The sequence below is a fragment of the Bos indicus x Bos taurus genome, chromosome 25 (genome assembly GCF_003369695.1).
Source record: "Bos indicus x Bos taurus breed Angus x Brahman F1 hybrid chromosome 25, Bos_hybrid_MaternalHap_v2.0, whole genome shotgun sequence".
Classification (NCBI taxonomy): Eukaryota; Metazoa; Chordata; class Mammalia; order Artiodactyla; family Bovidae; genus Bos; species Bos indicus x Bos taurus.
In genome coordinates this window covers 5,929,285-5,944,095 of record NC_040100.1, presented here as the reverse complement: position 1 = coordinate 5,944,095, position 14,811 = coordinate 5,929,285, and the positions used below count along the sequence as shown (strand labels likewise).

The window sequence follows — 14,811 nt, the reverse complement described above, 5'->3', positions numbered from 1 at the left end:
TACCTGAAAGCCATTAAAAATGATATAATTTAGTCTTCCACATTACTTTGAAACCTAAATTGGAAACAAATATTTCCTAAAAAGCAATTACATATTTCAGTGCTTATTATACTTGCTCTACATATATTATAAAAGTTGAGTGCTTTATGTTAGAGAAGTTAATCTGAAATCATTCTTAGTTAAATTCATCATTCTCTGTACTTGTTAGAACAAGTAAAATGAAATGGTAGGAACATTAAAGGTGGAGCATTGTTATATGTTTGGCAAACTATGAAAATTAACATTTGAAAAGTACTTCACTGTGTTGAGTTTTATTATTGTTTAGCTATAATAAAGGTGGAAATGTGAAAATATTCCAGGTGGTTATATCTTTTTTTTTCTTTTCTAAAAAAATTAATTAATTATTTTAATTAGAGATTAATTACTTTACAATATTATAGGGGTTTTTGCCATACATTGACATGAATCAGCCATGGGTGTACATGTGTTCCCCATCCTGAACTCCCCTCCCACCTCCCTCCCCATCCCACCCCTCAGGGTCATCCCAGTGGATTAGCCTTGAGCACCCTGTCTCATGCATCGAACCTGGACTGGCGATCTATTTATATACGATAATATACATGTTTCAATACTATTCTCTCACATCATCCCACCCTCGCCTTCTCCCACAAAGTCCAAAAGTCTGTTCTATACATTTGTGTCTCTTTTGCTGTCTCGCATATAGGGTCACTGTCACCATCTTTCTAAATTCCATATATATATGCATTAATATACTGTATTGGTGTTTTTCTTTCTGACTTACTTCACTCTGTATAATAGGCTCCAGTTTCATCTACCTCATTAGAACTGATTCAAATACATTCTTTTTAATAGCTGAGTAAAAGGAATGCAAGGGATTTCTGTGTATTAATTTTATATCCTGCAACTTTACTATATTCATTGATTAGCTCTAGTACTTTTCTGATCGTATCTTTAGGGTTTTCTATGTAGAGGATCATGTTATCTGCCAACAGTGAGAGTTGTACTTTTTCTTTTCCAGTCTGAATTTCTTTTATCTCTTTTCCTCTGATTGCTGTTGCTAGGACTTTCAAAACTATGTTGAATAGTAGTGGTAAGAGGGGGAACCCTTGTCTTGTTCCTGATTTTAGAGGAAATACTTTCAAAACAATCTTGAGAAAAAAGAATGGAACTGGAGGAATCAACATTCCTGACTTCAGACTATACTACAAAGCTATAGTCATCAAGACAGTATGGTCCTGGCACAAAGACAGAAATATAGATGAATTGAACAAAATAGAAAGTCCAGAGACAAAATCCATGCACCTATAGACACATTATCTTTGACAAAGGAGACAAAAATATACAATGGAGAAAAGTCAGTCTCTTCAACAAGTGGTGCTGGGAAAACTGGTCAACTACATGTAAAAGAATGAAACTAGAACACTTTCTAATACCATACATAAAAATAAGATGGATTAAGCCTAGACCAGAAACTATAAAACTCCTAGAAGAAAACTCAGGCAGAACACACTCTGACTTAAATCACATCAAGATCCTCTGTGATCCACCTCCCAGAGTAATGGAAATAAAAACTAAAATAAATGAATGAGATATAATTAAATGTAAAAGCTTTTGCACAATGAAGGAAACTACAAACAAGGTGAAAAGACAGCCCTTAGAATGGGAGAAAATAATAGCAAACAAAACAACTGACAAAGAATTAATTTCCAAAATATATAAGCAGCTCATGCAGTTCAATACCAGAAAGATAAACACCCAATCAAAAAGTAAAGAATAGACCTGAACAGACTTTTATCCAAAGAAGATACACAGATGCTAATAAACACATAAAAAGATGTTCAATTTCACATATTATTAGAGAAATGCAAATCAAAACCACACTCACACTAGTGTATCATCTCATACTAGTCAGAATGGCCATCATCAAAATGTTTACAAACAATAAATGCTGGAGAGGGTGAGAAAAGGGAAACCTCCTACATGGTTGGTGAGAATGCAAACTGGTACAGCCACTATGGAGAAAAGTGTGGAGATTCCTTAAAAACCTGGGAATAAAAGCCAGAAAACCCACTGCTGGGCATACACTCCAAGGAATCCAGAACTGAAAGAGACACGTGTACCCAATGTACTGCTGCACTATTTACAATAGCTAGGACATGGAAACAGCCTAGATGTCCATTGGCAGATGAACAGATAAGCAAGTCGAGGTACATATATACAATGGAATATTACTCAGTTATAAAAAAGGAATACATGTGAGTCAGTTCTAGTGAGATGGATGAACCTGGAGTCTATTATACAACATGAAGTAAGTCAGAAAGAAAAGACAAATACTGTATATTAACACATATATATTGAATTTAGAAAGATGGTACCAATGATCCTACTGCAGCACAGCAAAAAGACACAGATCTAAAGTGAAGACTTTTGGACTCAGTGGGAAAAGGCGAGGGTGGGATGATTTGAGAGAATAGCATTGAAACATGTACATTACCATATGTAAAATAGATGACCAGTGCGAGTTCAACGCATGAAGTGGGGAACCCAAAGCCAGTACTTGGGGATAATCCAGAGAGACATAGGGGGAAGGAGGTGGGAGGGGGTTCAGGATGGAGGGGACACATGTATACCTGTGGCCGATTCAAGTTGATGTATGGCAAAAACCATCACAGTATTGTAAAGGATTTATCTTCCAATTAAAATAAATAAATTAATTGGAAAAATTATTAAAAAGAAACTACTTAAAAAGAAAGAGACAATGTGAATAGACTTATAAGAGGTACCATTTCACACCAGTCAGAATGGCTGCGATCCAAAAGTCTACAAGCAATAAATGCTGGAGAGGGTGTGGAGAAAAGGGAACCCTCTTACACTGTTGGTGGGAATGCAAACTAGTACAGCCACTATGGAGAACAGTGTGGAGATTCCTTAAAAAACTGGAAATAGAACTGCCTTATGATCCAGCAATCCCACTGCTGGGCATACACACTGAGGAAACCAGAAGGGAAAGAGACACGTGTACCCCAGTGTTCATCGCAGCACTGTTTATAATAGCCAGGACATGGAAGCAACCTAGATGCCCATCAGTAGATGAATGGATAAGAAAGCTGTGGTACATATACACAATGGAGTATTACTCAGCCATTAAAAAGAATACATTTGAATCAGTTCTAATGAGATGGATGAAACTGGAACCTATTATACAGAGTGAAGTAAGCCAGAAAGAAAAACACCAATATAGTATACTAACGCATATATATGGAATTTAGAAAGATGGTAACAATAACCCTGTGTACGAGACAGCAAAAGAAACACTGATGTATAGATCAGTCTTATGGACTCTGTGGGAGAGGGAGAGGGTGGGGAGATTTGGGAGAATGGCATTGAAACATGCATAATATCATATATGAAACGAGTCGCCAGTCCAGGTTCGATGCACGGTACTGGATGGTTGGGGCTGGTGCACTGGGACGACCCAGAGGGAGGGTATGGGGAGGGAGGAGGGAGGAGGGTTCAGGATGGGGAACACATGTATACCTGTGGTGGATTCATTTCGATATTTGGCAAAACTAATACAACATTGTAAAGTTTAAAAAAAAAAAAAAGAATTACAAAGTTTGATTTGATAATCAAGAAACAACCCACAATTTGACAATGAAAAGCTTAGGTCCAGATGGCTTTAATGCTGAATACTACTCAAATAATTACAGAATTAATACCAAATTTTCACTAACTCATCCAGCAAATAGAAAATGATAGAACACTTTGAAAATCATTCTGGAGGGCCAGTATTAACCCAGAGTGAGAAAAAAGACTAAGATATAACAGGAAAAGAAAACTATAGACCAATACATCCTATGACCATGGATACACAAATCCTCAACAAAATACTAGCACACTGAGTCCACTAACATATAAAAAGATGTATACATCATGTATAAGTGCACTTTATCCCAGGAAGGCAAGGTTGTATAATATGCCATTTCAATAGAGTAATAAACAATGACCACATGATGATCTGATAGATGCATAAGAACCATGTGACAAAATCCAAAACCCCCTTGTGATAAAAGCTCTCAGCAAACAGGAACAGAGGGACTTTCATCAACCTGATAAAAGGAACTTATGAAAAAAACATAGTTAACACTAATATTTAATAGTGAAAAACTGGATGCTTTTCTCTAAAATTAAGACAAGGAAGCCGTTTTCACCACTTCTATCCAAAACTGTACCTGACATTCTAACAAGAAGTAATTAGTCAAGAAAATTAAACAAAATATATCCATATAGGAAATGAAGACTAAAACTCATCAGATAACATGATCTTGTATACAGGGAATCCTAAGGAAGCCACTAAAAACCTATTAGAAAAAATAAAGAAGTACAGCAGGGTTTCAAGATACAAGATCAAAATACAAAATCAATTGTATTTCTATACATTGCAATAAATAAAATGAAAATGACATTAAGAAAACAATTCCACTTAATGGTAACACCAAAAAGAATAGAATAAGTAGGAATAAAATAAAAGATATGTAAAATTTACTCTCTGAAAACCACAAAACCTTGTTGAACTAAATTAAAGACGATGTAAATAAGTGAAAAACATGCCATGTTCATGAATCAGAACATTCACATTGTCAAGATGGCACATCAACAGATATAAGACATTCCCTATCAGAACCTTAGCTGGCCTCTTTGAAGAAACTATCTTAGATTAAATTCATGTGAAATTGCAAGGGGCTCATAGAAGACAAAATATTTCTGAAAAAGATAATAAAGTTAAAAGACTCACCTTTCCTGATTTTAAGACTTACCATAAAGCTACATTAATCAAGGCAATGTGGCACTGGCCTAAGGATGGACATACAGATTCATGGAATAGAAATTTTGAGTCCAGAAATAAACCCACATGCCTATGGTCAACTGAACACTGAAAATGTTTCCAAGACCATTTAATGGAGACAAAATAGGCTTTTCAACAAGTGGTGCTGAGACAACTGGATAGCTATAAGCATATTACACTAGGGGTATTTATTTAAGTAATAACTGAAATTTGTACCTTTTGACCACCATCATCCAATTCTCCTATCTCCCAAACCCTGTCTCTGGAAACCAAAAATCTGACATTGTTTTTCAATGAATTTGGATTCTTTTTATGGATTCATCATGTAAGTATTTGCCTTTCTCTGTCTGACGTATCTCACTGAGCATAATGCCCTCCACTGAGATCCAGCCACATTGCTGCGAATGGCAGGATTTCCTTCCTTTTAATGGCTGAATAGTATTCTGGTGTGTGTGTGTGTGTACACCACGTTTTCTGAATCCATTTATCCATCGATGACACTTAGTTGTAAAACCATTGAACTGTACATTTTAAGTGGGTGAATTGATGGTATGTGAATTATATCTCAATAAACCTGTGAAAAAGAAGGAAGGAAGGGAGAAAGAAAGAATGAGAGGGAAGGAGGGATGGAGGGAGGAATACAGAAAAAGAAATGTAGTAGGATACTTACCTACTGCGAGAAGAAAGGGATCGAGGATACTAAATCTTAAGAGCTTCTTGACATTCTCCACAAAGGGATCTTGTGGGTTGCCGAGCGAATCAATATTCACTCCAAATGATGTGCTAGTAATCACATCCATGCTGTAGGCTCCAAAGATGCTGAGTAGAGAAAGACAGACACAGACAGTTAAAATCAGGACCAGCTGACTATCCATATCCAACACAGTCAACAAGAAAATCATATAAAATCAGATGCCCAGGCAAGACAGGTCAAGAGCCACACTCTCTCAGAACCACCTGCTGGATCATGGAAGACTGTCTGCTACTATCACTCACTCCTGAGGTGTGTATGAGTGTGAATGCTGCAACTGCCCCCGTGCTGGGGGGATGGGGACACTAAGGCAAGTTAGACGCCCACCCCAAACTCAAGGAGCTCAATCACAGAAGAACAGAACCCATAATCTGACAAAGTACATAGTGTGCTTTGACTATGGGCATTAAAGGTGTATATGGACTGTGTCTGAGCAGAGCAAAGGCAGCAAATTCACTCTTCCTGGGGAGTCAAGAAAGGGGACATTGATCTGGGTCTCAGCTCACCGCAGAACCTGTGCTCAGAGCTGATTCCCCTTTAGCGCAAAAGCAGAATATCACATTAGTTTCAGGGGTAGAAGAGCTATTTTAAATACTTCATTTAAAGTTATTATTAAATATTGACTACATTCCTGTTATGTACAATCTACCCCTGTAGCACAATTATGTTATACATTGCAATTTGTACCTTTTAATCCTCTATCCTATCTTGCACGCCCCTTCCTACTCCCCACTGATGACCATCAGTTTGTTTTCTACACTGTGAGTCTGTTTGGTTTTATATATTGATATTTATTCATCTTATGTTTAGATTCCACATACACATGATAACATGCAATACTTTCATTCTCTGTCTAACTTATTTCACTTAGCATGATACCCTCTAGGTCCATGCATGTTATTGTAAAAGTAGAATTTCATTCTTTTTTATGACTCAGTAATATTTCTTGTGTGTGTGTGCGTGCACACACGTGTATACATGCACACGTGCCACATCTTCTTCATCTATTCATCTGTCAGTGGATACTTAGGTTACTTCCATATCTTAGCTATTGTAAACAATGCTGATGTAAAACATGTATGATTTCAAATTAGTGTATTCATATTCATTGGATATATACCCAGGGTGGAATTGCTGCATCATATCAAAGTTCTCGGGTTTCCCAGGTCTCTCAGTAGTAAGGAATCTGCCTGCAATGCAGGAGATTTGGGTTTGATCCCTGGATCAGGAAGATCCCCTGGAGAAGGAAATGGCTACTCACTCTAGTACTCTTGCCTGGGAAATCTCATGGACAGAGGAGCCTGGTGGGCTACAGTCCACGGGGTTGTGAAGAGTTGGACACGACTGAGCAACTGAGCACACACAAAACAGTTCTCTTTTTAGTTTTTGGAGAAACCTCCATATGGTTTCCCCTACATCAATTTACATGTCTACTGCCTTATACCAGGGTTTCCTTTTCTCCACATCCTCACCAATATTTGCTATTTGTAAACTTTCTGATGATAGTAATTCTTACAGGTGGTGGGTGATTTTGTGATTTTGATTTGCATTTCTTTGATAATATGCAATGTTGAGCATCATTTCAACGTATATCTTCCATGGAAGAAATGTCTATTTTTTTTTCTTTTTTTTTTGAACAACTGTTATATTTTTATTTATTTATTTTTTACTTTACAATATTGTCTATTAAGATTTTCTGCCCATTTTTCATTGGGTTGTTTGTTTTTCAGATTTTTAGTTGTATGAGACATTTATATATTTTTGATATTAACCTCTTATCATATTATTTGCAAATATTTTCTCCCATCCATTCACCAGGTTGTCTTTTCATCTTATTAATAATTTACTTTGTTGTGCAAAAGATTTTTCAGTTTAACTGGGTACCATTTGTTTATTTTTGCTCTTGTTTTCTTTGCCTTAAGAGTCAAATCCAAAAATGTACAGTTATGATTTATGTCAAAGAACATTCATTCTGCCTATTGTTTCTTCTATGTTTTTATGGTTTCCAGTCTTACAATCAGGTTTTTAATCCATTTTGAGTTTGTTTTTGTATAGGGTGTGAGAAAATGTTCTAATTTCATTCTTTTGCGTGTAGCTGTCCAGTTTTCCTGTCTTTAATCCATTGTTTATTCTTGCCCCCTTTATCATAGATTAATTGGCTCTAAGTGTACAGGTTTATTTTGGGGCTCTCAATTTTATTCAGTTGATCTATGTGTCTGTTTTTGTGCCCATACTCTTTAAAATCAGGAACAAGACAAGGATGCCCACTCTCACCCCTTCTATTCAATGTAGTATTGGAAGTCCTAGCCACACTAATCAGACAAGAAAAAGAAATAAAAGGCATCCAAATTGGAAGGGAACATGTAAAACTATCACTATTTGCAGATGAAATAATACTTTACATAGGTAACCCTAAAGTTCTACCAAAAAACTAGAATAAATGAATTTAGTAAAGTGGCAGGTACATGATTAATATGCAGAAATCTGTTGCCTTTCTATACAATAATAAAGAACTACCAGAAAGAGAAAATGATAAAACAATCCTGTTAAAATCACATCAAAAAGAATAAAATACCTAGGAATAAACTTAATCAGGGAGGTGAAAGGCCTATACTATGAAAACTATGAAACAATGAAGGAAATTGAAGATGACACAAAGAAATGGAAAGATACCGCATGTACATGGAAAGAAATAATTAATGTTGCTAAAATGCCCATATTACCCAAAGCAATCTATAGATCTAATGCAGTCCCTATCAAAACACCTGTGTTACTTTTCACAGAACTAGAACAAATAATCCTCAAATTTATATGGAACCATATAAGACCACAAATAGCCAAAGCAATCTTGAGAAAACCAACAGAGATGGAGGCATCATGCTCCCTGACTTGAGACCAAACTGTGTATTTTTGTTTCCCAGAATATTCAAGGTGACAGTTAAGCAGATAATTTAACCCTGGCTCATGTACACAGAAGATACCTTCTGATACTTTCATGAGCCACCACTCATTCTCGGGTGGCCGGTCAGAGTTGTAAACCATATACTTACTTCTGTTTGGTCACTAGAGTAAGTCAGCAGTAGGAATTAGGCTCCAAGGCAGGAAACACAAGGGTCTCAGTGGAGCTCAGAGGACCAGCAGCTTCACCCCTACTTACTCTTTAATGTCGACAGACGTGCCTTTCTCTGCTTCCTTCCTCAGGTTCCTCACCAACACATCTCCATACTTCCCAATGATAGGGAACATCTAGACACAAAACACAACAGCACTGGAAGTTAAATGTGGAGACTCAAGTTTTAGAAGAACGTGGTTTTCACGGGCATGGAGGCATAAGTGACATTTTATTATGAATCTGATGAGGTCTCTTTTAGGATATGAAGATGAAAACCATTTTAGGAGACTCAAATTTGGCACACCACTCCTTGGACAGGGACTATGAATTTATTTTCTACCTTATTCTTTAAGTTGCTCATGGAAAACCCTTTTCTTTTACCTCCTTGAGCTTCCCACTGGTGAAGGTTGGAGACAGCAATGTCCGTATTCTCTTCCATTGTTCATCCTCAGCCACAGAAATAGCATTTTTCATAACTCCCGATGGACCAAAAACCTAGAGTTGAAAGCAAAACACATTTTACCCTACTTAAGTTTTAGAAGTCTCAACAGTTGTGGAAAATTTGCTAATAATTTGGGAACAGTGTATTCAACAAATCTTTAGTGACTATCTACACAGTACCAGGCCCTATGCTAGATGAACAATAAACATTTATCCTGAATGTCTAGGTTCCTGCGAAGGTGGTGGACATTTGGCCACTTCACGTGGTTTCCAGCCTTCATATTCCAATCTCCTTTTAAACGCAAATGACCCATGTAGTACAGAAAGGTTCTTCCAGGGGAATAGAAGGGAATAAGGTCTAGTTCATCTTCCGGGGCTATGCAGAGAAGGGATTGGTGACAGCCAGCCAGATAGCCTTGGCAGACTGCATTTTGCCTCAGATTACTTCTGTATTTACATATATTTACAGGCTGACCAACTTGAAAAGGAATGTGCTGATATGGTGGGGATTTTTTAGTACTACCTACACAAAAGATTAGGAATCTACTTGCTATTCTGAAAAAATTACTCAGTGATATGGAAAATATTTCCCCCTACATTTTCCCCCAGGAATAGAAGGGTAAAGAAGATAACTCTATTTCTCATCTTGGGACAGGATTATGAAGCCAACCTGTTTTAAAATTTCCTCAATCTTTCAAATTTATATTTTGTTTTAAAATGGATACCTCCAACACTCATTTTTGACAAAGCTCACAAACAAGAAAGACAAATTTCCTTAGCTTGATAAAGAGCATCTACAAAAAACCTACAGCTAACATCACTTTAATGATGAAATACTAAGGTGACATCACCAAGATGGCAGAGTAGGAGACTCCAGCCTTTGTTGTCTCACAATTGGACAGCTCACAGCAAATGAAAGTAGGTCTAAAAAGCGTCAGCAATATAACAGACCACACTTGAAAACAACTCGCAGAGAGAGTAAGGAGAATAGTTAATTTTGTTTGCATCATCCCTTCCCCTAAGCCAGCACTGCTCAGCATCAACAGGAAATTCCACAGCTTGAGACATTTCCCCTTGCTGGAAAAAAAAAAAAAACTAAAAGAGACAACAGGAAGAGTGACGAGTTTCTCCAGCCTTTCAGAACATTGCACAAATGACCTGCTTTGCTTTCACCCCACCCAGAGACGAGCCGAGCCGAGACAACCAGAGACAACTAGGAACAAAGAAGAAGGGCAGGGACTACCAGTGTCAACCACGCAGCAGGAGTGACTACGGTTCTCTGTATCCTGCTCTGTAGAAAACCCCAGAAACTTTGCTATGATGAAACCAACTGCCAGCATATTCATTGAACAACCTCTGAAAATTTTGGTGCTGATCACTCCCCAGGGTACTACATTAGCAGACTCCAATTTCCTGAGTCCTGTCTTCCCCCTCAGCTCCAACAGAGATGCTCCAGCCAACGACACCCTGAGACCCAGGACCCACACCGGCTGCCAGCCCCAATATTTTAGGCTGGGCATGTGCAAAACCCCATCCCAGACCCCTGCAGCTGCTCAGGTGTCTATACTACATCAGTGGAAAGCAGTATATTATGTGCTTTTGTAGCTACACACACACACACACACACCTGTCTGTCTATATCTGCATCTATCTGTCATCTGTCTATATCATCTGGCCTGCTATCATCTATTACACAGAAAAGCATGGACTTACATGGATAGTTCAGTCAGTGACTTCACAGGGTTTAGTCTAGTTTCTCAGTCTCTGAACTATGACTTCTTCTCCAACAGTGAGAATGCTGGCTCCCATCATCCTTTCTGTATTACTTGATCAATCCTCCTTTATGGACCCAATCCATGATCCATCCCTTTCCACTCATGATGCCCCCTCACCCTACAGGCTACACCCACAAGTGAGTATTTTGGGTTCCCTCACCCGTGCCCAGCTGCCATCCCTGTGGACACCCTCCCCTCCCTACTCGGTCTCTGACTTGGAGCCACTGTCCTCCTTCTCTGGCCCCACCCTGATGTGTGAGGCTGCCCACCTTCTGTGGCCCACCTTCGGGTTTAGGACTGGATTGTCCAGGAAGAGATGGCAGGCAGGGGAAGGAGAGGGGAGGGAAGGGGCAGGAAAGGGAAGAGATGGCAGGCAGGGGAAGGAGAGGCGAGGGAAGGGACAGGAAAGGGAAAGGAAAAGCCATGTGCAGCTTCTGACCCCACTGAAACTGACCAGTGCGTGTAGCCTTTCTCCCAATCAACTGATCAATCAGCCACCTTTAATTCAACATTCATGGTGTTAAGGCAGTTGCAGGAGTCCTACCCTACTGCCTCCAACCACACTAGAGCTGCCCAGTTAGTGCCACTGCTGATGCTATGTGGACCCAGGATCCACACCAGCAGCCAATCTTTTTCAATGCACATGTGCAAAACACCATCGGAGGGCCCTGCAGATGCTCAGATGCCTAAGCCAGTCCTTACTACTGTCACTCAACTGTACTGACACCTGCCCACAGCTAACCTCTGCAGCCACACGCCTGCCCACTGCCAGGCTCAAGCCTGAGCACAGCAATGAAGACCCAGGGGAGCAAAAAATAAAATAAATAAATTACTTTTAATGGATAGTCTTTCCATAAATGGTGCTGGAGCAAATCAGACATTTAGATGCAAAAGAAAAAAAAAAGACAACCTCATACATTACACAAAACCTAACATAAAATGGATCATGGACTTAAATGTAAAACATAAAGTGATTTAATGTTTAGGAAAAAATAGGAGATAATCTTCAGGGCCTAGGGCTAGGTCAAGATATTTTGGACTTGACAACAAAGGCAAAATCCATAAAAGAGAAAATTGATAAATCATTCATCAAAATTTAAAGAACAATGTTTGCTAAAGACCTTGATAAGAGGAAAAAGCAAGCTGTACAAGCCATGACTGTAAAAGAATAGTAAGAGGGAGTCGTGTAGGGATGGGACAGTTCTATACATTGATTGTCATGGTAACTACACAAATCTACATCTAGGACACATTTTCATAGAGCAAAACATACACAAATGAGTGAACGTGAAACTGATGAAATCAGAATAAGCTCCATGAATAGTATGAGTGTCAATTTTCTGCTTTGAAATTGTATTCTGATTAATCGATGTATTGCCATTGGAAAAACCAGGACAAAAGGTACATGACGTGCAGTCTCTTTGTATTTTTCTCTTTTGACAACATCCTATGAATTTATAATATATTTCAAAATGCATATCTTAGAAACAAATAAATTTTAAATTAAAAAAAATGGATGCCTACCCTCCGGTTTGTGAAGACAGAATAACATTCTTTCACTAGTACTGTTTTGATCATGTCTGGATCTGTGATAACCAACAGAGGTTGTTTACCTTCAAAAATCCTGTGTAGGGAAAACAGTTGATTAAATTTAATGAGCCATTTTGCAGGTGAAACCACACCTGGAAGTCCAGATGTTCATCCTACTATTACATCATCTATCCTTCTAAGATCATAGTTAAAACTACCATGAAAACATTGTTAATTGTAGGCGGTAGGGACATGGGTATTTCCTATAACATTCTCCATAATATTTATAGGTTTAATATATTTCATTGTCAAAAAGGAAGTTATCTTAGTAAATAGTTGAAGTAAATTATTTGAAAATTAAAAAATAATTAAGGAGAGTCAATCTACTCAGTCATTTTTGAAGATATACCCAAAGTATGAAAATGCATATAATATTAGATGAAAACTGTAGACACATTGATTATAAATATGTAACAAAGTATCTGCAAATGGAGGGAGATTTGGAATGCTCTACCAGTGACAGTGGGATTATGAAAGTTTTTTTGCCTTATTGTCTAAAATTTTCTTGCTAGTTTATAATTTTAAGGAAATATTTTAAATAATGAGATATCCTTGGTAGCATCAAGTTTAGGATAATTTGAACAAAAGGAAAAAGAGAAAAAACTTTCAGAGGAGCCTACTTAATTCATTTTCTAAATATTTTCTTTCATTACATGGGTCCCGTGGGCCTCGGGCTCCACGTAGGTGACATCCATCACCAGCTAGGCAGGCCCACGTTTGACCCACTTATCACACAAAGCTGACTCCTCAGATGTGACACGTCACCATTTGACCTCATCTCCTGTCAGGATGCCCGTTCATGGGAATGGCCACTGGCATGCGGTTTACTCTGAGTTATTTACACTGTCTTCTGACATTTTGGTTTCACTGTCAATCACTTGCAATGGCTAGAATGAATTGGAAGATTTTCTCCATGTTCCCTATTCCTCCTTTAACTCCACAGAAGAATTTCAAATGGCTTTGTGATTACATGTAAAGACTGCAGAGAAACACTGCACTTACTTCTGCCCATTTCCAAAATCTGTTCTAAAACTCAGAGGGTGCCATTCTCCCAAATCATCCCACCCATATGAAATGAATCGCCAGGCCAGGTTTGATGCAGGATACAGGAATACAGGATGCTTGGGGCTGGTGCACTGGGATGACCCAGAGGGATGGTACCGGGAGGGAGGTGGGAACGGGGTTCAGGATGGGGAACATGTGTACACCCGTGGTGGATTCATGTTGATGTATGGCAAAACCAATACAATATTGTAAAGTGATTAACCTTCAATTAAAATAAGTAAATTTATATTAAAAAAAAAAACTCAGAGGGTGTAAGTGGGTGTCAAGAGCACTTAGTGCTGAAGCAGTATTAGGAAGGATTGAGGAGGCACTTAATCTGCTCTTCCACCTGACTGACCATGTTACTTGGATGATTCCCTTCTTCCCATCATGGTTTTGCAACAACACTTGGGTGGAGAAGAGACAGTGGTTTGGGGTGACCCTTTATATCCATGGTGTCACTCCAGCCTTAATACTTTCTCTCCCTACCCGTTCCAATTCAGATTTTTGAACCCACCTCAGATCATACTGATTTGGTGTACTGATGAGTGGGGTCAAAGTCCGAATTTATAACAAGCTCTCCCAGGTGCTCCTCATTCACATCCAACCTGAGAATCATTTTCTAAAGAGAGAACTGGGATCCACCATGAAAAAGGGACTCCAGCCCGAGCTCACAGGTACTAAATGCTGGAGGGGCAGCTGGAGCTGGGCCAGTGGTGTCCCAGTGCTATGTATTCTTTCCACTCAAGCAGGCTGAGTTTTGGGGCCATAACGACTTAGCAAGGTCCCATGGTTTCTGAAAACTTGATAAGAGAAGATGAAGAGGTCTGGACAGGCAGAGCCTCTGCCATTTGCTTTTGGCAAAGAAGCACCACATGACACCTCTCCCTCTGTTCTCATTAAACCTCCAACAGCTCCTAAAGCCCACCTGACACACTCGGGTTAGATATATATACCCCACATCTCCTCAAAGTCAGAAAAACAGTAGATAAAACAATCATTGAATACAATTCTATCAGAAAACTTTACCTGAAAATTAAAAAAAAAAAACAAAAAAAAACTCTGCACTTGTAGAGAAAGTAAAAAGCTGAGCAGAAACGATTTCCCATTATGTTTACCTATAACTCCCATATCTTTTCCCAAAGGACATATGAAAGCCAAAATTTAAATAAAGGACTTTGGGTTTTAACTAAAAGAGAATCATGTGATCATATGGGGGGAGGTGTTTAGC

The 14,811-nt window shown here is 38.6% G+C and overlaps 1 protein-coding gene across 1 annotated transcript in view; it reads right to left on the bottom strand.

The window, feature by feature from the left end:
- LOC113883749 (cytochrome P450 3A24-like) overlaps positions 1 to 14,811 on the bottom strand; it is a 50,116-nt gene that overhangs the window by 19,867 nt on the left and 15,438 nt on the right. Inside the window, exons 4-7 of the mRNA XM_027527713.1 lie at positions 12,471 to 12,570; positions 9,112 to 9,225; positions 8,776 to 8,864; positions 5,538 to 5,686 (exon numbers count right to left, since the gene is read on the bottom strand). Of these exons, the coding sequence (XP_027383514.1) occupies positions 5,538 to 5,686; positions 8,776 to 8,864; positions 9,112 to 9,225; positions 12,471 to 12,570 (452 nt within the window). The remainder of the gene's footprint in view (positions 1 to 5,537; positions 5,687 to 8,775; positions 8,865 to 9,111; positions 9,226 to 12,470; positions 12,571 to 14,811) is intronic.